General features: G+C 43.3%; 1 protein-coding gene across 4 annotated transcripts in view; it reads right to left on the minus strand.

The window, feature by feature from the left end:
• The window catches only part of LMO7 (LIM domain 7), a 220,212-nt gene that overhangs the window by 21,620 nt on the left and 171,968 nt on the right, over window positions 1-26,624 (minus strand). For 2 of the 4 annotated variants that reach the window (XM_062194074.1, XM_062194077.1), the window contains exons 9-15: window positions 24,851-24,880; window positions 16,641-16,758; window positions 14,439-14,581; window positions 12,312-13,158; window positions 9,567-9,869; window positions 1,299-1,413; window positions 45-206 (exon numbers count right to left, since the gene is read on the minus strand). In XM_062194074.1, coding sequence (XP_062050058.1) covers window positions 45-206; window positions 1,299-1,413; window positions 9,567-9,869; window positions 12,312-13,158; window positions 14,439-14,581; window positions 16,641-16,758; window positions 24,851-24,880 — 1,718 coding nt within the window. Of the gene's footprint in view, window positions 1-44; window positions 207-1,298; window positions 1,414-9,566; window positions 9,870-12,311; window positions 13,159-14,438; window positions 14,582-16,640; window positions 16,759-24,850; window positions 24,881-25,782; window positions 26,503-26,624 lie in introns of all 4 variants that reach the window. The other 2 variants (XM_062194078.1, XM_062194076.1) reach the window with 2 other exon arrangements.

A 26,624-nucleotide genomic window follows, 5' to 3' on the forward strand; every position in this document is an offset into this window, starting at 1 on the left:
AGTTCCCAGCCTGAAAGCCAGACGCAGCGGTTAGAGGCACTTACCAGACTTCCCGTGGCGCCTGACGTCCAGGACTAGCTTGCCAGTTTCTTGAGCATTAGCCATGGCTTCCTCCCACTCCTGTGTATCCTTATGTGAAAACTTGGTGTTGTTAACGGCAATAATTTCATCATCAACCTGTAGCTGGGAAAATTCTGCTGGGCTGCCTAAATAATGCAAAGTAAATTTTTAAAAATTTTTTAAAAATCACATTTAAAAAAAAAACCTGCTTCTTTAAATTAATCAAAAATGACTTAAATCTTGACAAACCATTTCTCATTTTTTTCAGGTGAAGTCATTAAAATTTTTTTGTGTTACCAAACGGTTGATTATCAATAACATTCAAAAAACCAAGGCATTTTTAAATTCGGTAATGCACATCTTACTAACATTTATAGGAGAAACTCTCACTTCATATATTCAGTGAAAAATATTAACCTTCAAAGGACAAAGAAAAGTTTAAATCATTTTTAAGTTTAAAATGTGAAATATATTGCTCTTTAATTGTGCTTCCAAATCACATGCACTCTGGATGGAGAAGAAAACAGAAACTTACAAGCACACAAAATTATTCTTATGCTTAAAATATGGTTAAATAATTACAGCAGGCTTGAACTTCAAAAGAAATAACCAATATTAGCATGAAATTTTACATAGCTGAAATATGTAAGCCAAGATCTACTCTTAAACCCACCAGTGTGCATTTTCATTTCAGGCCGTGGGGAGTCATATTTTTCCAAGAGTTCCTGGATTTAACTTGTGGAACCTTGGGTGAGGAGAGGTAATTCCTTTGCAAAAGTATAAAAGTGTCCTGATGACTCCACAGGCAGTAGATAACAGATATATAAGGGTGCTCAAAAATTATATGTATAAACATTAATTGGCCATATATCATATATATATAATTTGTTGTACAGCATCTAAATGCCACATGCACTACCAATTATGGAAAGTTTTCTCTAAATCTTTAATTGATTACTGTTTGTTAATATTCCCAATATTAATCCTAAAATTTTAACAGAAACATTCTGCAAAAATTAAGACTCTTCAAAGCCAAAAATACTCTAGGAAAATAAGCAAGATGTGACTTGTAACCCCAACTTCTAAGAGTCTCAGAGGATAGGATGTATCTCCTTTATTTATTGATGTAGCTTTCGTATAGTTTCTCCACCTATATAAAACAAATTAATTTCTGTGTTTTGTTTTTCCGCAGCATAGAGTAACAAAAAAGAAAGTTCAGTAAAACTCTTATCATTTACCTGGTTCAACGGATGCTACGAAGATCCCGGAAAAATCCCATTTTACTGTAAACCCAAAGTCAAGTCTGTTCCCAGGCGTCTGGTTTATGCTGATTCTCATATCACTAAACTGATCCTGAAAATAAAACACGAAACGCTGGTATCAAGTGTTCCTGGCACTCAGAGGAAGGAAACTCTATCCACGCAAGAAGCGAGGCCGCACGCAAGGTGTACCTGAGTTATCGATTTGTAAACCAGAAGCTCCATTCTTTCTTCATTGGTTTTGGGATAAACATATTTATAGAAAGATCACTGAGTTTATCATATTCTTCTGCTCAAGTAAAGGAAATTTTATTGTCAAGAAACAGTTTTCTTCACATTAATACTGTGCATCAGCTGGCCATTGACAGAGCCTAGGCTTCTGTTCACCATGCAACTGAGTAACCTACCAGCTCTTTATTCATTGGCCAAAAATTCAGCAGAGTGATGTAAATCATTTACTTTTAAAATGCCACAATTTTTTTCAAAAAAAAAAAAAAAAGAGCTACCTCCTTCAACATTGAACATTAATTTAGCTGAATAATTTTAAGCAGCTTAAAGACACCTAACTCCCTAACTCCACAGACACACAATGTCATCTAGGACTGGTACACCCCGCCCCACACTAGACACCTTAAACTTGGCCAGGTATTTTTGCTTCTCAACTGCCTCATGGGGATCTAGCAGTAACGGCAGAGCTGCAACCCATGCTGAACTCTTCCTCCCTGAGATGCCAAGGAGTCCCCACATAGCCACCTTGAGCTATTCACCGTGACTTTCTTGAAATAGCATCAGCCCCTAAAAGCCTAAGGACAGTTTCCTGGACAGAAGGTAAAATTCTATGTCCACTTTCATAACTATACAACACAACAATAAATTCTAAATTTCACAAGACCTTCTTAAACATTTAGTTTAGAAAATTGTTTCTGTTTGGGGCCGGCACTGTGCTGTATTGGGTAAAGCTGCTGCCTGGGCCGGCGCCGCGGCTCACTAGGCTAATCCTCTGCCTGCGGCGCCGGCACACCAGGTTCTAGTCCCGGTTGGGGCGCCGGATTCTGTCCCGGTTGCTCCTCTTCCAGGCCAGCTCTCTGCTGTGGCCCGGGAGTGCGCAGTGGAGGATGGCCCAGGTCCTTGGGCCCTGCACCCCATGGGAGACCAGGAGAAGCACCTGGCTCCTGCCTTCGGGTCAGCACGGTGTGCCAGCTGCAGCGCACCCGGCTGCAGCAGCCATTGGAGGGTGAACCAATGGCAAAGGAAGACCTTTCTCTCTGTCCCTCTCTCTCACTGTCCACTCTGCCTGTCAAAAAAGAAAAAAAAAAAAAAAAAGCTGCTGCCTGCAGTGCCAGCATCCCATATGGGCGCCAGTTCACGTCTTGGTGACTTCACTTCCGATCCAGCTCTCTACTATGCCCTGGGAAAGCAGTAGAAGATAGCCCAAGTCCTTGGGCCCCTGAACCCGAGTGGGAGACCTGGAAGTGGGAGACCTGGAAGAAGCTCCTGACTCCTGGCTTCGGATCAGCACAGCTTCAGCTGTTGCAGCCATCTGGGGAGTGAACCAGCAGAATTGAAGACCTCCCTCTCTCCCTCTCTCTCTCCCTCCTTCCTTCCTTCCCTCCCCCCCCCCCATCCCTCTCTCTCTAACTCTTTCAAGTTAATAAATAAATTTTTAAAAAAGAAAATGGTTTCAGTTGTATAATACATCATGTTTTCGAAACTTTAATTCTCTCAAAATGTAAATATTTTGTTTCATTTTTAGAAAGTAAACAGATACAGATTTCCATATAAGTTTATCAGTGCTTTAGTTGTTTCTTTCATAACAACCATAACAAATTTAGACTTATCTACTTTTTAAAAAATCTTCCTAAAGCTACTTTACTTCCCAGGAAAGGGAAAAAAAAAAAACCTACAAAGTCTCCATTTTAGTTTGGCCGTTAAACCTGGAGTCAACCCTGGAGTCCACTGGCCAGTTCTTAAAGGTTCTTAAAGCTTTCTGCTCAAGTTTTCCCATTTATAAAATAAGTTGAAAATCCAAATGACAATATTCTGAGAAAAATCTGGATAGTATCTAAGAATTTGAAGGCAGACAAGGAAGGCACTATACTAAAATAAAGGACTCGGAACTTACTATGATATATGGACAGGTAGAACATAAGTGTTGTAACACTTTGCACTCATTCATTTGTTCATATATTTATTGTACATCTCTTCCGTATAAGGCAAAGTAATTAGCACTTTGGAACATAAAGATGAATTAGAGCCAATGCTTGCTCTCAGAAAATAATTCCTGACTCTCCAACAGTGAGTATGGGAAGCTTTTTAGCTAAAACAATTGCAGCCAATAACATAGGAAAGTGTGCAGCAGAACGTCTTTTGTAAACAGTTTCAAAGTGAGAATCCAGATGTAGGTAGTCATTACATTCATTAATAATCATCCCGATGAACACTGATGTGAATACAATAAACTCTGCTTAGAAAGAATTATCAATTCTTTAATAATCAAATTATTAACCCAAATCACCATACACTTAGAGGTGACTCAATGAAAGTAAGTGACCACCTTCACCACACTAACAACCAGAAATCTGAATCAAAGGCAATTCAACTGCAGAATCTACTGCTACAGAAGAACACAGAGACAAATGATGGGTTAGATATGCAAAACACAAATTGAGGGTTTTTTGGCTTGAAGAATAAAAGACAGGGTGGGGCTTAATAAATAGTCTCAAACGACATAAGGGCCACTCTGTGGGAAACAGCAAGTGAACACTATCCTTTTCTACCAAACACAGGACAATAAGAATACGCTTAAACCATACAGGAAGAGTCTCACAATTATGCTGGACATCAAGAACTGTCCCAGGAAGGGCTGTTCTTACTTCAGAAAGAAAGCAATCTCTGTGCATATTAAATGAAAGGACAGATAACCACCTCTCTGAAAAAAAGTTCACAGGGAGGACAGCAGCTTTGTGGTGGCTGCTCCATCCACCCTAGGGACAGTTCACAGAAGACAGGACCACAGGGCAATGACAGGTGCATTGCTGTCAACAATTAAGCAACCTCAGGCTTATCAGTGAGTCTCTTAAAGCCTTCCCCCTCTCAATGACTTTAGTTTTCAAACTGGTTTTTCTTTGTTCAACCCTTACTTTCTAGGGAAAACCTTATGCACACGGCCTCCCCTCTCAAACCAAAGATAAAGAGCACTGAAGTGGGTGACTGTGGTCATAGGCTGAGCGTCCCAGAGGCCCACCGGCAGGGCCACCTTCCTAGCCACTTTCAGGCACCACTCGGCACTCCTGGCTTCACACGTCAGATTATCCCCAGGCTCTGTGCACACTGGTGTATCTACAACGATGTTCATGCATCTACTGCTCAACAGTGGCTGCAGGGAGGAGTTCTACTACAAATGAGCTATTCCACAAAAGGTCTGAGCTTCTGAAGATAATATGGGAGAATTATCATTTTGAACTGGATGAAACAAGCATATGGATTTTTGGGGTAAATCTACATTCTTAACAACTGACAAATTAATTGTCCAAGTGGCTTTAGCTGCCCACGCCAGAAAAGATTTTTAAAGAGCTCACTGTTGACATCGTAGGATTTAAAATAACAGTAATTTCCCTCAAGTTAGGTACATCTGAACAGAACTATACCATGAAAGCTGATATCACCCCAACTCTCAGACCAATGAAGCAGACATACAAGACTCCAAGTGTTAAAAACACGAGGACGATCTAGAGTCGCAACTGTTAGATTTTCAAAAGAATCGATGGATTTAGATTCCCACATCACCACAGTTGGGAGTTAATGAAAAACGGGGTCAGTCTTAAGTACCAAGTCAGATAGCTAACCTCAGACTTGCCCAGTTAGGCAAACATGCTGACTTGAAAGGAAGCCTACTGAGTTGCTAAACACAGAAATTCACACTGCGACGTCACAGAGAAAATGGTCCTGGCATCTGTGTACACAGGGTTCTCTGGTGTCTTCCAGGGTCTTTGTGGGATGAGAGCCTGAAGCCAGCAGCCCTTACTGCATGACTGTTCACTGACAGCAGAGCTGCTCTCCTTCAAAGATGCATCCAAACCTTGATTTCTCCTTCTCCTTCGTCACTCCGAAGCGGCAGGTGGCATTTCCACTCCCTCCTGCTTCAGAGCGCTCATTCCAAGCTTATCTTCCACCTACCAAATCCACTTTCAGTCTTCATCCAACCAGGCAATGACAACTCCTCCTCTTCAGGAGCAAGTCTTCCAAGCCATCTAGTAGAACACCTTCTCCTGCCTCTTTACCCCGACTTCTAGCCACCTCTCAGCGTCACTGCTGTGTTCTTTTTTCTCTTCCAATGTCATGCAGCCACTCCTGCCCCCTAGCCAGTCTGCAGTCTTTCTGACCATATGTTTTCCCAAGTAACTTCAAGTGCTGTCTTGCCTTCAAATCCTAACCCCATTTCCAAAATTACCTGATTTCCAAAGCCTCTCCTTCACCTCTTGTTTCTCACATCTTGGTTCACTGCATCACTACCCAACCTCTTTCCAAGTTAGAAATCTCATATTCTTTCCAGGCCCCATTTTCCTTTCTTGCCTTAACTGCTCTCAAACTCAGCTCCACACAACGATCCCTACCCTCTACTGTCTCCCACACATATGCATTTAATAACGTACCACTGAGTGTACAATCCACGGATTGATCTTGAATCACCCCCATTCTTCCCATCCTCCCTCGGGCTATCACCCTGTGTAGGCCACAATCTCCTTCATCTCCTGTGGTGAACTGCTAACTACTGGATTCCTTTCTGTACTACATCCTGTAACAACCTCTCTGGTCGCTCCTCACCACCTACTTCACAGATCTCAAACTCTGCCTTTCAAAAACAGATCCCACTCTGCAAAGTCTCAATGGATACATTATACCTTTCCTCCAGAAGATCTTAAGAATGGTTTCATAAGTTACTCCAGTCCCTACTGGTGCTTAATTTTTAAAGACACAGTAAAGTTAAAAATAAAACAGTACTTGGTATCATTACAATACAAAAGGGAGTTTCCAAGTGAGAGTATGTCATATTAAAAAAAAAAAAAAATAGAGCCAGAAAAGTTACAGTTGTGGCCTAAGCACTTCAGCAGCCTGGGGCAAGTTACATAACTTTCAAATCTCAAGTACTTCATTGGTAAAAATGGGGATAATGCCACCTACTTTGCAAGATTATTGAGAGGATTAAATGAAGCATTTAAAAGGTGCCAAGGCACACAGCTAATGCCTAGTAATTACCTTCTTTTTCCCATGGAAATACTTCATACAGTTTCCAGATCGACTACAGAAAATCCTGTTTAACTCTCACACACTTAGCACAGAAGCCGAGAGAACTCAGGCAGTGCTCAACCACCATTCACAGACATGGGCACCATGCTGGCTTCCCACCCTCACAGAGCGTAAGGTCCAGCAAAGGTGACAAGTCAAATGCATGGTCTGAAGCTAGGACAAGGTAAGCCCTAGGTACTGTTAAAAGGAAAACTTACCATGGGCTTAAAATTGGGAAATGGTCATGTGAAAAAACTTGTTTCCAGGGCCAGCATTGTGGTACAGCAAGTAAGACTCCCTCCTGAGACACCAGCATCCCACATGGGAACCGTTTTGTACTCTGGCTGCTCCAATTGCAATCCAGCTCCCTGCTAATGTGCCTGGGAAAGCAGCCGATGACGGCCCAAGTGTCTCAGCCCCTGCCACCTGCGTGGCATACCAGAATGAAGCTCCTGGCTCCTGGCACTGGCCTGGCCCAGCACTGGCCATCGTGGCCATCTGGGAAGTACACTGGTGGATGGAAAATGTCTCTGTCTCTGTCTCTCCTTCTCTCTCCCTCACCCTCTCTCTGTTAACTCTCTCAAATACATAAATACATCTTTTTTTAAAAAAATCTTGCTTCCTACATTCAGGCTCTTTTTTAAAAAAAAATCTGGGGCAGCGGTTCGGGATGGTGGATTCAGAAGAGGTTTCAGAGTGCAGGCTTTGAAAAGGCCAGAGAGAAACCTGCAGGCAAGATTGCTCTGGGAAGTGGGGAAAGCCTCGTCGGCAAGGCGGCTGGACAGGGGAAGGACTCAGGTCATGCTCCCTTCTCCTTTCCCAGGATCACCCAGACCTGCCCTGGCAACCTGGACTGGCAAGGGCGGTGAGGAGAAAAGCAAACCACACAAGAAGGAGGAGGGCCAAGGAAAGAGAAAGAACAAAATCCCCAGCTACAGGGAGTTCCTGCAGCAGAGTTTAACTGAAGACATGTTAAGTCCTTCATCATGTTTTTCCCTCTTTATGGCACAAAATACCATAGGACCACAATACTGCCATAGGATTTTCCTTCTTTTCTTTCTTAAAATAATCATATGCAATATCACAGGGCTGGCGCATTGAACAGGGACTGGCACTGTGGTGTAGCAGGTAAAGCTGTAGCTTGCAGTGCCAGCATCCTATACAGGCACCAGTACATGTCCCAGCTGCTGCACTTCCGATCCAGCTCCCTGATAATGCACCTTGGAAAGCAGTGGAAGATGGTCCAAATGCTTGGACCCCAGCACCCATATGGGAGACCCGGAAGAAGCTCCTGACTCCCGGCTTCGGATCAGCCCAGCTCCGGCACTTGCAGCCATGTGGGGAGTGAATCTGAGGATGGAAGACCTCACTTTCTCTCTCTCCCTCTCTCTCTTCCTGTCTCTGTAACTGTGCTTTTCAAATTAATAAATAAATATTTTAAAAAACAAAAACTTGAACAAGAGCTAGCACCCCACATGAGCTCTGGTTCGAGTCCCAGCTGCTCCACTTCCCATTTGGTCCTGTGCTAATGCACCTGTGAAATCAGCAGAAGATGATCCAAGTGAATGGACCCCTGCCACCCATGTGGGAGACCCAGATGGAATTCTGGGCTTTTGGCTTCGGCCTGGCCCAGCCCTGTTCATTGTGGCCATTTGGGGGGTGAATCAATGCAGAGAGGGAAACCACTCCCCAGCCCCGTCTTTCCCTCTCTCTGGAATTCTGCCTTTCAAATAAACAAAAAGGCTACTCAAAAATTAAAGAAATTAAAAATTAAAAGCTGGATAAATTGTTTCTGCATATGTTTGTAAATATATACAGGAAAAAAAACCTATGAAAAATATATCGAAAGGTTAACGATTATTTCCAAATAATGCAAATATCAGATGTTCTCATTATTTATATCTTCCTTCATTTCAAGATTTTCCCAGGCACACAGAATTTTATAACTAGAAAAAAATTTTAAAGCTCTCCTATACAAATAAAAATCTAATGCTAAAAATGCTGTATTAAATAATTTCACAGAAATTTATTTCACTAATATAGCCTTGGCCAAATTAAATACTTGATGCTTTGCTTTGGAAAGCAACATACTCTAGTAAGGCAACAGAATGTATCAGAACAAGCCGAAGAAACACAAAAGCTCCTTGATGCTAAGGGGTTCATACAACTCAAATTGCTCAACAAGGGCTGTTCTCAAAGAGAAAAGCATCCTGTTTGCTAGACAAAGACTTTTACTATGTTTATACATAAGCTAAAAGGAACAGTTATTACCTAATAAAAATTTCTTAAAAGATATCTGTTAGTATTTTACAAATTTCTCCCTTCTTCCCCCCACCCCCAACCCTGGTCATTCTTCACTTGATGGTATATTTTGTTTGGAGTCCAAATTTTTTTTTTTTTTAAGTCAGAGAGGGAGAGAGGGAGGGAATATGATCTTACAGCCACTGGTTCACTGCCCAAATGCCAGCAACAGCTCATGCTGGGCCAGGTCACAGCCAGGAGCTGGGTACTCAGTCTGGGTCTCTCATGTGGGTGGTAGGGACCCAAGTAGTTCAGCCAGCACCTGCTGCCTTTCCAAAGTATGCAATAACAGGAAGCTGGAATCAGGAGTAGAGCCAGGATTCAAACCCGAGACCTCCAACATGGGATGCAGTCATTCCAAGCAGTATCTTAACCACTACATCAAATGCAGGCCCTTGGACTCCAAATGTTAAGCAGTGCACTGCCATAATATAACTAAACCTCTCTATTCCCATTAAGAGACAGGAAGCCATGCAGAATTCTAAGCATTCTAGAATATGAAGTAGTACTAAAGGTCACTAGATCTGTTACAAGTAAACCCTGATACAACTTGGCATGTTATCAGCCTTGACTCAAACACCTGGAGCTTCGAAGGAGGTTTCCAGATTTAAATCCTGATATATCTGAGCTGTGGATGACAAAGAGCCTTCCCAAACTCACCTGCAATCTGGAGACTTCTCTTTGTGGTGAGTATCTCCCTTCTCCAAACTCAGACGTGGAATCGGTGCCAGACAATGTAGACAGCGTGGCTTTAGAGGTGACAGTCTGGTCTTGAGACAGAGACGAGAAGGAGGGTGTAGGAGAGGGCAGTCTCACCACATCTTCTGTGGCTGCCTGTCTCTCAATGGATAAACTCCCTGAGAGGTGACTTGTGTCAGGTTTGGGGGCAGAGGTGCTGATCGAATTATTTTCAACGCTCTTAAAGCCTCTGACATCTCCATTATACTTCCAACTATCATCCATCTAAACAGAGGAAGGAGACATTGTTTTAAACTTGACAGATCTATTGTCTTTATTTTCTGTTTAAAAGACATACTCATTACTATTTTTTAAACGACCCAAGTAACACATATGCCCCAGAGCAAAGTGTTGCTAAAATCCTAGAGTACATTCTTCCAAACTGAAAAAACATTATGCGGCGGGAGGAACCGTGGTTTTAACAAAAAGCATTGTTTTATACAGTCTTCTGAAATCTGAGGTGCTTTTTACATCACTGTAGGTGACAGAACTCTAAACCAGGCCCTGTGTAACAGCTGAACCCTCAGTATTGTGTCCATCAACGCTTGACTCGTCTGATGTGCATTAAAAGCTGTTGGAAGTTTTCTATCACGTCCCAAACTGCAACAAATATCCACACATGTTTATAATTGGAACTTTCATTTCTGAGCTCAGGATTCCAGAAGTACATTTCTTGGGTCTAGGGGTTTTAAGTAGGTACAGTTTCTGTAAAACCTGTAGCAGCACGTTCTCTAAATAGTATATAAAAAAGTATGTTTCCCTGACTCTTCACCAACACTAGGCATTTCCAGCGTTTTAAGTCTTTGTCAGTTTGACAAGGGAATGCTGGACACCCCGGAGCAGGTATGTTTCCACCAGCTTTTGAAAACCCCTCTCCCTAAAACTGACTGTTCATTTCCTATATCCATTTTATCTTTCCCTTTCCAATTTGCAGAACTGTTTTCATCTCAAAGATATGAAACCTTTATCTATCATATAATTTGCTGAGATTTTTTCTTGGGCCTATCAGTTGCTTTTGACCATGTTAATGGTGTCTCATATAAATGTATTATTCTTAAGCTTCAGACAAGTGGAAACAGAGAACCCAACTGGGTTTTCTTTAAAATGTATTTATTTTTATTTATTTGATGAAAAACAGAGCAGCAGAGCGAGAGAGAAGAGATCCTCCATACCTCGGTTCACTCCCCAAACACCTGCTACAGCAGTGCCTATGTCACACTGAAGCCAAGAGCCAAGAATTTCATCCTGGCCTCCCATGTGAGTGACATGGATGCAAGTACTTAAGCTCTTATTCACTAACTCCCAGGGTGAGTACTAGGGAAGCTAGACCAGAGCGGAGGCAGGACTCCATCCCAGGCTCTCCCATGAGAGGTGGGCATCCCAAGCCACAGCTTAACCCACTGTGCCATGATGGCCGCCCCTAAATTTAATCTGTAGTTTGCCAAATGTGCTTATTTCCTCCATATAACTGTCAAGGATTTCCTGGCTTGTTTAGGTTGGTTTCTCTTATCTAAAATACTTTTTTTTTAAAGTATTTTTTTTTTATCTTTTAGATTTTTGGGAATATACTTTAGCAGAGCCAAAAGGAAATTTGAACATTAATCTTAAAACTTATTACTTCCTTTCAGATAACTCAGATTAACTCTCCTGCTGCTGCATATGCGGTATCCTTTCAATCCCAGGATTTTTCACTATTTTATGTCCTTCAAAAACCCAATCTAAATATACATCTATTTGACCAAGATACATTTTTTTTTTTTGACAGGCAGAGTGGACAGTGAGAGAGAGACAGAGAGAAAGGTCTTCCTTTTGCTGTTGGTTCACCCTCCAATGGCCGCCGTAGTAGGCGCGCTGTGGCCGGCGCACCGCGCTGATCCGATGGCAGGAGCCAGGTACATTTTAATAACTATATTCAAACATATCAAGATCTGACTAATTGGGAAATCAGGAAAATGCAGAAATTAGTAGTTAGGTTCCTGAAAATATTTAGATTACATATTTGTTGGCCAGCAAGTGCTGACTACTGGCCAACTTGTATTACGTGATACTTTAAGAAAGCTATGTTTGAAAAAAAATATGATGCTAAGAAATAATTGCTCTGCCTCAGAAATTCTCATACTCATTCTTTAAAATATATCATCCTGTGTTGTAGTACAGTGGATTAATCTGCTCCATGGGATGCGCATCATCTATCTGAGGGCCTGTTCTAGCTAGCCCCTTCCCACCCAGCTCCCTGCCAACATGTCTGGAAGACAGTGATGACAGTCCAAGCACTTGGGTCCCTGACACCCATGTGGGAGACTCGGATGGAGGTCTGGGATCCTGGTTTCCATCTGGCCCAGCCCTGGCTGTTGCAGTCATTTGGGGAGTGAACCAAAAGATGGAAGGTCTCTCACTCACTGTCTGTCCCCCTCCCCTCCTCCCTCCCTGTCACTCTGCCTTTCAAATCAAACAAATCAACCATCAAAATGTATCAGCCCTGCTTGCACAACTCCGACTCACTGCAATATTTTAAGCATTTCTATTGCATATAAACAGGCACAAATAAAACTGTTTTCTATGTACGTCATGTACACTTGACACATCAATTATACGTAACTCCAGTCTCTGTACAAGTTCAAGACTCTGCTCTTCAGAACAGACTAAAGGAACTGGGGCCATTTTTACCGTGTAAGATCTGGGGAGTGATGAGGTTCCCCTTGACTGGAAGCCAAAAGGTCTCGGTGTGACCACAGATGTCAACCTGGCTGTATCAGTTTTCTGGTAGCTTCTGGGGAGAGAAGCTGAAACTCGAGTCGCCTCCATTTGTGTGCGCAGTGAATGTTCAGAAGATAGAGAGGTTGGACGCTCTTCTGTGGGCTTTTGAGAAGGAAGCTGGAATTCAGCTATTATACTGTCCTCTCTTTTTGTAAAAGTTGTCGAGTCTTCTTTAGGACTTTCTGTACGGTACGCTGAGCCCTTCTGTTCCACTCTCTCACTCTCGTAGCTTGCTTCTGACAGAGTTGGGGTAGGAGCTAGCCCTTTCTCCACTCTCTCACTCCAATAACTTGCTTCTGACAGAGTTGGGGTAGGAGCTAGCCCTTTCTCCACTCTCTCACTCTCGTAGCTTGCTTCTGACAGAGTTGGGGTAGGAGCTAGCCCTTTCTCCACTCTCTCACTCCAATAACTTGTTTCTGATGGAGTTGGGGTAGGAGCTAGCCCTTTTTCCACTCTCTCACTCCCGTAGCTTGCTTCTGATGGAGTTGGGGTAGGAGCTAGTCCTTTTTCCACTCTCTCACTCCAATAACTTGCTTCTGACAGAGCTGGGGTAGGAGCTAGCCCTTTTTCCACTCTCTCACTCCAATAGCTTGCTTCTGACAGAGCTGGGGTAGGAGTTAGCCCTTTCTCCACTCTCTCACTCTGGTAACTTGCTTCTGACACAATCAGTCTTGCGGGTTGCTCCTCACTGTTCAACACATCATCAGAGGAATACATTCTTCTTAGTGTAAATGCAGACTTTTCATGCTGGTATTCCCTTAGAAAGAAACACCCCAACACCACAATGTTACACACTGCACACCAGACATGGAGAGACAGCAACTGACATGTTAAAAGATCTGGTAATAAAAAGGCTCCTGACAACACATTAATCAATACAACACTAACAGACTGTGATGAAAAATATATACATTTTTTTCAAGGCCACAACAATGAAAGGTAGGAACTGGACTTTTTATTAAAGAGGTTCTCATCTACTTCACGGGAATTTTCTTTATCATAAGAAGATTTTAATAATGAAATAGGGGTATGTTCATAAGAGAGTATTCACAAAGTTTTAGCCCTAAGTTTCTAATTCTTCCAAAATTAAAACATCATATTTAGAATTGATTTAGCTAATTTGAAATTTCCAAGGATGTGGAGCCCTGACATCATTCTGAATTTTTTCTACTGCATAAAATGTATAATAAGCTAGTAAACAAAAACAGGACCACAAGACTCAGGTTTTTGTCAAGATCAAGGCAGTAAACAATTTCATATATCTTGATAGTACTTATGTAGACAACTATTAGGAATTAAAAATAATTTCAGAAACAAACTGAAACATCCTCATCTCTTTTAGTAAGATTTACCACCTACTTCTCAGTCCTTCTGCATTGCGTTGCATTGAATAAAACTGTGTTGATCGTTGACTTTTCCCACACAAAGCAGTTTTGTTTAATTTCAGCTGACAGCATATTTCCCTTTTAACATTAAGCTCAAAGCATATTTGCCTTTTCCTTGAACTATAAATACACTGGTGTTTCACACAGTAACTGCTTTACACGAAAGCTCAAATTGGATCTGGATCCTGTGTGTTGCAATGCAAAGAATAAACAGCCCCCTGCATCTGCTTACAGAGACCTCCTTTAAGATATAATTTGGACTGTGCCACTGAGACACATGAAATAACCCCGTCACGTTTTACACGACTTAGTTAAAAGAGCTACTTTGACCATCCCATTCATAGAGATACTTTAGAGAGATAAGAGTATTTCCTACAGCAAATAAAGCAAATACCATCCAATTCCACATGCAAATGTACTACAGAACACAAAAGACATACTGAGCATCTACTTTAAGCACTCAATTCTTCGGTTAATCCAAGTCACAGGCCAAGCAATACTTTTTTTTTTTTGAAACTGCACAACAAAACCCTGAAGGTTTCAGTGCCTATTTGATTAGAACTTCATACTGATGAACACTTACATCACCCCGTACTTACACAAGCGCCGAGCGCTGCTGTCCCCACCCGTGAGGAACATTCAGCCCTTTTACCTGTCCTGCAGCATTTCCTTAAAGGTCTTGGAGCTTCTCTCAGACTTCTCAAGTGCCTGCTTTTCAATTTCTTCCCTCTCTTCTTTTTTCTTCTGCAGGTCTGAAGTGTAACTTTTCCGCCGACTTTTCCATTTTGCAAGGTCCTGAGAGAAAAAATCACATCAGCGCAGGCATACCTGAATTCGTGCACACCCTTTCCAGCCCTGAGAAAGCGCCTGCGTCTCCTGTTACATCCCTGGCACCATTCACTCCCTCTTGATGCCAGCGTGCCCTCATTTTGCTTTTTATAGCCAGTGTTTCTGAACCAAGACTGTATCTCATGTGTCCGTCTGAAAAACCTGACCTAATAAGAGAGACCCCATTTCTATTCTCCCAGAAAGTCTTGCCTCTTTGCCCATTTCACAAAGAATGCTAAATGCTTGTAATTGGGTGCCGGGTGAGACAGATAAGGAACTGTTTCAAATGCATTTTCATCTCGCTCCAAAAGCCTGGCTGTTACATGAAACGACACGCCTCACTGGCAGGACCCAAACTTAGAAATGCGATTGCAATGGTTAAGCTGGACGCACACTCGGTCTTTCCCTTAACAGACAAGCTCAACCCCTACTTTGAGGCAGGCCTGGGGCTGGGAACCGTAAACCCACAGATGAGTAAGACAGGCTCCCTCCCAGGAACTCTCAGTTGCGAGGAGCAGACATGGAAACAGAAGCTCGGTGATGGGCGTGTGTGGCAGGACAGCCTGGGAGAGGAGCTTCCCGGAGCAGGCGGACAGGGCCACCTCTGCAGGGGCAGGGCGTGCAGAGACCTGCATGAGGACTTGAGAGTCACTCACAAAGGCTGCACGGTCCACACAGGACAGGAGGATAAGGAGGAATCCAACACCTCTTTCTCAGCTCCCAGGACCGCTGGCTAAGTCTGACAGAGCAGGGGGACCTCGGGACAATCAACCCAATTCAGCTTTTTAGTGACCCCTTGCGACCTGGGCTGTTCTGCCACCCAGAGGGTTAAGACATTTGGACAGCTGGACTCCTTTATGCCTCCCAAACAGAGAACTAGCAGGCTGAGGGCTGCAAGGGGGCATTCCAGTCCAAACAGAAGTACAGCCAACGTCTCAGACCAAATGGAACCTCACTCCAGGACATGCAGAGTGATTATGGTTTATTCCCTCTGGGAGAAGAGCCACCACTGCCTTCAAACCAGCTTCAAGTCAGTACGGACTACTTCCCGACAGAACAGAAGCAGTGGGCTTTGAGTTCTGCAGATGACTGACAGGAAACTTCATCTGATTTAGCCCAATGGATAACCACCACCCCTTCAATACTTAGGATTTCCATATCAAAATAATCACCATGCTTTTAGGAAAAATGATATTAAACTACTATTTCTTGCCAATGGAGTCCTCAACTAAAAGTGGCACTCGTAATTTAGAAATGTAGCCAAGGGAAGGATTTCTTCTTCATCGCACAGACTTCTAATTTCTCTGAAAATTAAGATTTACTGTCTCAAACCCTTTTGTTCATGCCACCACGTAACTCTCTCACCAGAAACCTGTTTCCAAATGTCACAGGGTTTGTGTACAGTTTGTCTATCATAGTCCCTTATAGTCTTTTAGTTTATAACAATTATTATTTGGAAATAGGCCAAGCTTTGGTCTTCAGGGTCAAAACTATAGATCAAGTTTACATCCATAGAAACAGTCGGGATTGTATCCACCCTGGGAAAATAATTCATTTTTTAATCCAAACTGGATAATGACTTTTTCAGCACAAATGTTACCTGGGGCTGTATTCCTTATTTCCACCCAATCCCCTCAATTGACTTTATAACTATTTTCCTCTTTCCCTACCAAGGCCAAGGTCTTCACCAGACCCCTGCCCTCTTCTATCCCAACCTTGAACAAGGTCTTATCCTAGCAAAAGCATAGCTAACAGTCACACTCCAAGCTCACCCAGCAAACCAAGACCACAAGCCGACAACATGGCAAGGAAGTAGCTTCACATTCTTGAGAACTCGGAACGCGGCAGAGAAACACATTGTCTTAGGATAGCTCTTAAAATATGCAACAGCAATAGGCCAAAAAGGCTTGAAAATCCTGGTCGAGGAAGCTGATCCCCTTTTCTACAGAACTGAATACTTTGCCTTGAGTACCATCGCTTAAGTCACACACCCAGTCCCCCCTCTCCTAATTTCAACAATACTCACATCCTGCCATTTCTGGTCTTGTTCTTTTAATTGTGATTTGATTTTCTGCATCTCCTCATAACGCAGCTGACGCAGGTGCTGCACATCCTCCGCGCTGACATCACTCATGGACTTGCTCCTACAACAGAAGTATCTGCGGTTACTAAGGTTCACAGAACCGGGCTTGGGGTTAAAACTGGCAGGTTGGACTTATGCTTGGAAATTCCATCTAAATTTCTGCTGTACGGCCCAGACACTGGAGTGATAGCATCACAGAAATAGCACTACAGAGATAAATGGTGTTTTTCCAAAACGCAGAAACGAGAGCCTAGCTCGGGTGTGAATTATTTTTTACACGAAACAGCTAAGTGAACACTAGACACTTTTCTTTTCTGAAAAAAAAAAAAGAAGAATCCAGTGTATATATCAATGCATCAAGGGTCAATTTAGAAAAAAATTAGCTATTAGTCACTAGAATTGTCCGTCTGTATTTTTGTATCTCCCACACAATCTTTTAAGGGTTGGCTCCTTTTCTGGGCACTTATTAAATAATTTAATGATTACCTGATATTTTCTCCTCAAGTTCAATACCACGAATGTGTGTGCTCCTGCCTCTCAGAGGTTCTGTAAGACCTGCACTACCACTGCACTGAACTTGTTCTGAAGGCACTGCAGACAGTTTTTAAAAAGCCAGTTACAACCAACCACCCCACGGACCTCGTCACAGAGGCGACTTCGCTTGCTCCACTTGTAGCACCTCCAGGCAGAAGGACCGGGGGTTAGCTCTTGAAGAGCTCAAAGAAACCAGTGAACCGAGCCAGGTAAACTCTGCCTCGACACAAGGTGAATGCTGTCTACATATACGCACCTACAAGGGGTTAGTGAACTGTAGGCCAAGGGAAAGGAAGACTGTGGAAAGCCTCTTAGAAACGGAGGGGTTGGATCTGAATACTGAGCAAGCAGGAAGGAAACAGAGGGCGGAAAGAGCTTTTGAAGATGGGGTTCCTCCCCCCCCCCCCGCCCCATTCCCTTTCCTACAGGCCTTTCACACTCTAAGACATTTCCACCCTCTTAGGCATCTACACTTCGCCTTCCTCACAATTCTGCCTCCCTATTTCTTTTATACACACTCAGACTAGGCTGGCTCGGGAATCCAATCACTCCCATGCAAACGACTCCCAAACCCACAAAGCTGAGGGCCAGCCCATCCGACTCATTTGCAACCACTTGTTGAACTAAACATTTTTGCATGGACATCCCCTAGGTACATCAATTGTAGAAGGATCAGTTGAAAAAACATCTGGACAGGATTTTGTAAACTGTAACTCGCTAAACATATGGTTTTTGTTGACACAGGCAGGCTTAATCTTGTTCCCAAACCTGCTTTTCCTCTTGTGACTGCTAATGACATTGCCTGCTCTCTGCTCAGGCCCATTTGAAACTGAAGAACCATTTTTCACCTTTGTTTCTTCCTTCTCCCACTTGCATTTAGTCACCAAGGCCTCTCAGTCTGTGTCTCTTTCTTTCCATCTCTGTAGCCAACACCCTAGATCAGAGCACAGCCAACTTTTGCCAGGACTTCCAAAAGAGCTACAGAAATCCTCACCCGGAGAAGGTCTTTCTCCACTGCTCCCTCCAACTCAAGCATCCTTCCCCAGAATACATATCCTCTGAAACACCACCCATTCCGTGAGGTCCCTGCTACACCAAACTCTGAATGGCTGTACAAAACTTCACTTTCACTCTCTTGCAGTTGGTAGACTAACAGGCATCTCACACTTAGCTGGTCACAGACTAAAAACAGGATTTTACCCTCTACAATCTGCTCATCTCACTAAACAATAACATGCTTCCAGACTGTAGTCAAAAATCTTGGTGTCATCCCAGAATACCCTAGCAAATCCCTTCACGCCACCCTCCACCCTATCAAGGATGCAGCTACTCTTACCACCTCTACAGTTACCACACTAGTCCAAGTCATCACCTCTCCCTTTTGGATTACTTCAATAACATTCCCCTTCCCAGTCCTTCTGGCCCATATTGTATTCTCTATCAGAAGCCAGAGAGATTCCTGCAAATGGCACTCAGGCCATGCATGCCATGCCCCTACTCCACACCCACCAGTTTCTTCCCAGCGCCCCCAAGTTAAAAGCAGGTCTTCGGAGGTCAGCGCTGTGGCTTAACAGGCTAATCCTCCACCTTGCGGCGCCGGCACACCGGGTTCCAGTCCTGGTTGGGGTGCTGGATTCTATCCCAGCTGCCCCTCTTCCAGGCCAGCTCTGCTATGGCCTGGGAAGGCAGTGGAGAATGGCCCAAGTGCTTGGGCCCTGCACCCCATGGGAGACCAGGAGAAGCACCTGGCTCCTGGCTTCGGATCAGCGAGCTGCGCCGGCCGCAGCGGCCATTGGAGGGTGAACCAACGGCAAAAAGGAAGACCTTTCTCTCTCTCTCACTATCCACTCTGTCAAAATAAATAAATAAATAAATAAAATTTTTAATTTTTTTTAAAATTTATTTATTTATTTATTTATTTATTTATTTATTTTTGACAGGCAGAATGGATAGTGAGAGAGAGACAGAGAGAAAGGTCTTCCTTTTTGCCGTTGGTTCACCCTCCAATGGCCGCCGCGGTAGGCGCTCTGCGGCCAGCGCACCGCGCTGATCCGATGGCAGGAGCCAGGTGCTTCTCCTGGTCTCCCATGCGGGTGCAGGGCCCAAGCACTTGGGCCATCCTCCACTGCCTTCCCGGGCCATAGCAGAGAGCTGGCTTGGAAGAGGGGCAACCGGGATAGAATCCGGCGCCCCAACCGGGACTAGACCCCGGTGTGCCAGCGCCGCAAGGCGGAGGATTAGCCTGTTAAGCCACAGCGCTGGCCTAAATAAAAAAATTTTTTTAAAAAGCAGGTCTTTGGAGATCTTTCACATCTGACATTATCTGGTTCCTACGTGCCCCTCTGCACCTACCCCAGCATGCCCCACTCACTCCGCTGCAGCCAAGTGAGCTCCATGCCTCTGCTCAAAACTCTTGCTCCTCTCACTACTCTCCCACCTGCCTGGAATGCTCCCCCAATGAAACGCTCACATGGCTCATCTTGCATCTCTTTAAATGTTACCTGGGTCTTTCATTCCCTGATCACCCTACGAGCAAATGCTCCTCTCCCCTGGTTCACACAAAGCTTTATCCTTGCTCCTCCATAGCATTTATCACCATCTAAAATGCATCTATTTTGCACATATCACCTGCCTTGCACTGTAACATTATAAAGCAGGAACTTTGTCTCATTTGTCTAGTCTACCACCTGTGCCTAAAAGGGAGCCCCACTCATGAGAAGTGCTCAGGAAGTAGGGTCCATCAATGACCCAGAGAACATCCGACCGCTGAGCTCTTCCGTGTCTAAAGTAAAGTGGTCTGTCCTTTCAGCTGCCCTGGCGTTTCAGCTCTACCTCCCTCACGGCAGAAACACTGAGCGTCAGGTGACACAGAGTACGTGCACGCGTGCTCAGCTCATCTCCCTCCAGTCACAGGCTGCTGCGGATGAAGAGGACTTCACACAGCACAAGGCGTACAGAACGCACTCATTTATCATCTGTGGTAAGAAGGAAGTCAAACCTGTCATTTTATCAAGCAAAACACCCTAAGCTTCAAATGTTTGCAATTCCTTTTGTGAGGTAAAGTATTAATGATTTCCAGAGTTCTAAAAGAATTAAAAGAAAGTCTTGTAAGATTTATTAAGGAATATTAAGAAAAGTTATTTGGGAGTATAGACCTTATACGAGGACATCTATAAAAAGACATGGGTCTATTAATGTAATGTATCTACCCAGGTATGACTACACACAGAAGTGATGTGTGAATCTGAGAACAAACATTTACTGATTATGTCAAAGCAAGAAAAGGAAGCTACTCAAGCTCTACAACAGGCTCACAAAGAGGAAGCAGGAACAATTTTCAAGGACCATGGTGTGAGGGGACTCTGTCTGCATAGCCCACTCACAAGGAACAAAAATGGAAGTGCTGATATTTTAGCAATCTTTTCTTGGGAAGAAGACTGAACTGGCCCAGACTCTCCCAAAGGGGCTCTTTCAGCCCTCACCTTTCTGCACTGCGAGGTTAACATGTCTTTCCATGTAAGTGTGCCCACCAAGGACGAGGATGCACCCTCTTCCTGTGCTCCACAGAGGGCCTCAGTATGAACAGAGTGAGCCCGGTACAGCCTGAAGCAGAGGGGCCCACGTGAAGGCAGGAATGGGAGCTCAGTTTGTTCCCTGGGGTATATGAAGTTACCCATAGAAAGCCCAAGCACGCTCCAGAGCAGACTGGGCAGGCAGCGGGAGATGGCAGCAGAGGGCTCAAGGCCCAGCTGTGGGACAGGTTTCAAGGCTTTACCCGACACACGTGGGTTCGCTCCTCCGAGCCTCAGTTATCCATCTGCAACGTGAGGATTGTGAGAACTGGATAAGGTCACACTGAGTACATTTTAAAAAGCATCTGCTGCTACAAACCAGTAATTATTAAAACAAATAGGATGGTGCAGGAGCTCCCGTAAGCTCTCTCCAAGCCACTTCAAATTAGAGAGGTCACCCCAGACGACACTGATAAAATCTAGAACTTCTGCAGTACAGGAGTCTCCCAGGCAGAGCATAAAGGATTCGTTCCCTCCTTATCAGCACTAGCAGCACAATATTAAACTCCTGAGGGCTTGCTGCGGGCCAGGCAGGCATGGCTTATCTCAGGAGGCAAAGCCCTCATCCAGTCCTACCACTCAACAGTCCACATCCTTGGGAAAGCTGCAGTATCTGTTTGTCTTTCTCCACATCTCTGAAATGCAAAGAACACCTACCTGTCTACCTAGAGAACTGACAGAAGCACCGGGGACAGAGTCAGGAAAACTTGGGGCAAATTACAGACACCTGCACAGCTCTAGCGAGGGGCTGTTGACCAACAAGCCACAGAATTCTTAAAACTCAACTGCATTCACATTTCCTTATTTGGAAAGACTCCAATTTAGAACTGCATTTGGATATTCTCCCCCGACCCCCAAAGATGCAGGCCTACCATCTTGCCTTTTTGGGTGAATAAAATTTTGTCTTTAAGACAGCATTTATGAGGAAGACAGGACAGGGAATGCTTTCAGAAGAGGACGCTGATCCTAAAACAAGAGGCAAGTGTCACTCTCTTCTTCCATCAGGCTGGTCACTTACCACACCCCCGAGGCTTTTTGGCTAGTATCAAGGCGTATTATTTTTAGAACTCAACTTCAGAATTTTACACATGAATATCTAAGGAGTAAGGAATGAAAAAGACTAATACGTGGCAAATTTTCTTAGCTATAAAGTCAATGAAAGCCTTACACAGAAAACCAAAATTCCATGACACTAAGTTAATAGCCCCCAACTTGCAGAGGGGGCAAGACTATACTTATTTATGTCATCAGGTATCAGGTATTAGGAACGCGCAGAAGAGCAGTCAAGCAAAAACCTTGGTGAGAAGCTTTGGCATTACCATAAACTAGAATGATAAGGTTCTACAATGAGGACTTCTCATTTACACAGACTGGTAGGCTAAATCAAGGTCTCAGAAGCAGCGCTACAGACCTATGGAGGCCAGCAAATGATCAGCTGGAGGGGGCTGTCCTGTGCGTTGTAGGGCATTTAGCAGCAACCCTGGCTACAAAGGAACTAGATGCCACTAGCACGTGTGTGTATATATATACACATACACACAAACACATATTATGATAACAGAAAGTTATCTCCAGACATAACCAAATGTCCCCTGGGGTGAAAAATCCCCAGAAAGTAACCTACATGAACTTGTTTCCCCCTTGCTTTTTGCTGTCTTCTGTGTCTTACGTTCTAAAGAATGCTTTGGGCAAAATCCATAAGTGAGAGATGGATGTCTTACTTGTCTGCTTACAGCTTCACTATGAATCGCTGTGCACTTCCTGACCAGACTGGCAGCACAGTCCATGGCTTAATCCCACTACAGAATTACCTTTATATACTCTCTCAGCAAGTTTGTCAGAAGGCGACATCATCAAACTTCCAAACTTCAGGAGGTCTCTAAAGACAGTTCATACCACATAGAAGCACACACATGAAAATGACAGCAGCATTCAAAGCAATCTTACTAAAAATAAACTGACAGGTGTTAAAAGCCAAATAAAAAAAGCAAGCCAGAAATCAGCAGCCTAACCCTTCAAAACAAAGTATACATTTGCCTTTAACCTGGTCCTTACCAAAAAGAAGGCAGCTATTGTTTTCAATTATAGCATATTGAGCAATAATACTTTCCCAGGCAAGTATGCCACGCTTGACAATGTACATGATGTTTAGAGAAAGATCACCCAGCCTAAACACAGAATCAGTTCTAAATTAAAAGCTCAAGGGTAATCCAACTTAAATTTGTATTTCATTTTTATTGCAGATCAACTTAAGAACACTGGTAACTGACAGAATATAGAAAAAAAAACCATATGACTGATTTGATTTCAAGTGGTCTAAAGCACACGAGTTTTCTGAAGACTCGCTTATATTATTTTCCATTATTTGACAAGTCATGCGTTATTCATCAATCTCAATTTACAGGTAATCTTGCTTTATTTGTGTGGTTACCTTGGCACCAAACTGCATGCGGAACAGCCTTCAAAACAAACACTGTGCTACCCAAACAACTATCTATGAGTGCTCTCCAGAGAGCACTGGTTGCTGCTGCTGCTGTCATCCCACCTAGACATAGGCCAAAAAAACCTCGTTTCCTAGGTTTGGGCATTTGGAGTTCTTTTTTGAACTCAGACATTATAATGGAGCCTCTACAGCGGAGGAACATGTACAATCACGGAAAAGGTCCCGTATGCTTGTCTTGCCATCCAGCATCTGTGCTCTGGGCCCTTCTATCCCCTTTAAGAGAAGCATTGATTCCCGACACCTACTTATATTATAAAGTCATATTTAATCAGCAAATGGAAATTTTTCCGAAACTTAATTCAAGATGCTTGAAGCTGCAAAGGGATTTTAATCAAACTAAAGCAGCTTTTCCATGATGAACCCAGAAGAGTAAATGCTTAAGTGTCATGCTGAAAACTGCCTCATTGACCCGAACAGAGGAAGACATCTAAGCACATGAGGATCTATACAGGTAACATGCCTTTATCTGGCACACTGAAATGGGCTGGGAATCTGATTTTTGAGAAGTAGTGGCTGCGAAGGACTTGCAATTAGTCACCATCTAGAATGGTTACCTTGCTTGAAATGCTAATGTCAGTAGCATCCAAGGTCTCTATAAACTATCAAAGTTATCAACAGCTATCAAAATTAGACAGGCTTAACGGTTAAATAAACTGTACCCAGAGAAGCTATTTAGCTACCAAGGCTTATATAGATTAAAATATGTAACATCTTTAAACTGTCTTACCCTTACTCAAAAAGCATGAGCAGTTAGAGTCACAAGTTACACCATTTTTCCTGGAAAATATTAAGAGATAACCACCTGCTAACTTTGCAAGAAGAATGAGTGATTTACTTACTATTAAATTTCAATTATTTTAGAAACTGCTTCAAGAAAACTGGTGTCATGATATCATGTCTACCAGATTAGAATTAGTCAGTAAACAAAAACTGAGAATTAGTCACAAATATAGTGTCCACAACAATACTGGAAACTACTACAATTCTAATTTTTGCTATTTTGGAAAGCCAACATTGCTCTATAAACACAGCCGTGCTGCAAGATTCCTCACCAGGAATCTTGAAAATATTCCCGAATACTACTAAGGGAAGATTCACACCACTCACCATCCCTGCTAACAAGCTCCCCACGAGCTGAGTTTATGTAAAGTGCCAACTGCATGCATTCTAACCTTGAATAAATACGTAGTTATTTTGGCTTCAGCATTCAGAAATCATAATTTTACTCTATGTAGCAGACAAACCAAAATAAACATACCCAACCCTGGGCAAGCATTATGTTACTTTTAATGAGCTAATTTTAAATTTTCTAATGCAACAAAGCTATTGCTTTCACATAGCACTTCATGCACTGGACACTCAGACACAGAAGTATCACCATTAGTTGCAAAATTAATGAAAACCTCCCATTTTAAAAAATCTCATGCACTGCACACAGCACCCCCTTTTAGTGACATGCCAGGATAGAAGTGCAATGACAAACTACACAAAGAACAAACAATATGCACAAGCTTTTTTTTTGTTCTGTGAACCAGAAAACTTACCCATTCTCACCATAAATCTTTTGAAAGAGTCTAAGGAACCAGAAAATCAAAAAATACAATTAAAAAAGTCATTTTCTGGTTTTATTAGTTTCTAACTGTAACTTAAAAATCTATTTGGAGATGGACAAATCTCAAAAGGCTGCGTCTACGTATCTCAAGGAAGTCAAACAAGGTAAACTGAAGGCTTTTTCAATTTATTCTAAACCAACAAATCCATCAGGAAAGGATCCCAGCTGTCTGGAAGTTGTAAATTACAACTAGTGTATTAATTTGATTCAACCTAATCAGATTTGTCCATCCCTAAATTCAACAAACTCAACATTCATCAAAAAGACAAGTTGCATACCACAAATTATCAAAATGACCACCGGTTATACATTAGTAAAATTCAGAAAACACCAGATAACACTCATGCATTTAACACCAAAGTTTGCAATGAACTTCATGGATAAACTTAAGTTACAAACTGATAGTCCAAGAACCCTAGTTCAAAAACAAAAATCAAGTTAAATGAAATTTGCAATGCCATATTTCACGTGAAATCTACTCCCCAAAGCAGACATTCCCAACTACAAGAAACACAGAAAACCAAACCATAACCAGACCGTTACAGTAAAGCTAGGACATGAGAATAAAAGCCTGTAAACCTAAATGGGAAGCATTTTTGTGAAATCTCACACTGCAGAACAGCACCAAAGGCAAGGCCTGAGTGTGTGCCTTCTTTCACAGGCCTAAGGAAGAAGTGTGCAAACATGGAATTACACTTTTTCCACAAGGGACTCAGCGTTCCTCAAGGCACACGGCGGTTTTTACAGGATGCCTCCAAACGGCACACGCATGCAGGTGCAGCAGTAGGCAGACTGTTCACACACGTTCTACGAGACGATCCATCACAAGCAAGACCCTCGACCCTCGCGGAAACACACTCTGACCTCTCCACCATCAGCCGTTTCTTGTGCCGACGTCGGCTGGCCTCGCGGATGGCCTCCCACTTCTGCAGGTCGGCCTCACTGCAGGGGCCAGGAGTGAAGCTCACTGGAGGCACACTGGTCCCCAGCTTCCAAGACCGGATCTTGCGGGTCAGCATGTCATCGTCCTTCCTCCGAAATGAAGGAACGAGTATCCTACAGCTGGGGCTTTTTTCTCTGGGTGGGCACGTCCTCTCGAGTACACACAGGAATTTGGCTTGGATTTCTGGAGGTAGAGTCCAGGGATCAGGGACAGGGACTGGCTGGTATCTATCTGGGGCCCCGGACAGAGGCACTTCTTTCTTCTGTGCTGGGATTCGCCGAACTATCATATCGTCTTTTTCTAAATCTGGAAGCACAAGCTCCCCTTCTCTACACTGCAAAATTATGTCTCGCTCCACAGGATCGTCCTGCTCAGAGAACCTCCTAAAGTCCTCAAAGGCTCGAAGAACGCACGGGTTTGCGTGGAAAGCCCCTGTCCTTCGGACAAAGAAGTCATCGTTTTCTAAGTCAGGATCCAGGGCTGACAACTCGAAGTCCCCTCTTCCGTGGCCTGCTGCATGAGAGAGATTCCTTCTGCGTGTTATGAGCCTTGGGCCAGAAGTGGGATCAATCCTGACATTTGTTTCAGAAGACAAGATGTCATCAGAGTATGTTTGGAAAGCCTGAAGCAATAAAAACTGACTGGAGCACAGAAAAGAAAAAGGGAGAATCTGATTAAGTTTGAGAAGAAAAGGTCATTTAGGTAGCAGACCAACGCGCCAGTGACAGCGGCTAACTATTTTACAGGGCCACAGAGGGGACGC

The sequence above is a fragment of the Lepus europaeus genome, chromosome 6, assembly GCF_033115175.1.
Source record: "Lepus europaeus isolate LE1 chromosome 6, mLepTim1.pri, whole genome shotgun sequence".
Classification (NCBI taxonomy): domain Eukaryota; kingdom Metazoa; phylum Chordata; class Mammalia; order Lagomorpha; family Leporidae; genus Lepus; species Lepus europaeus.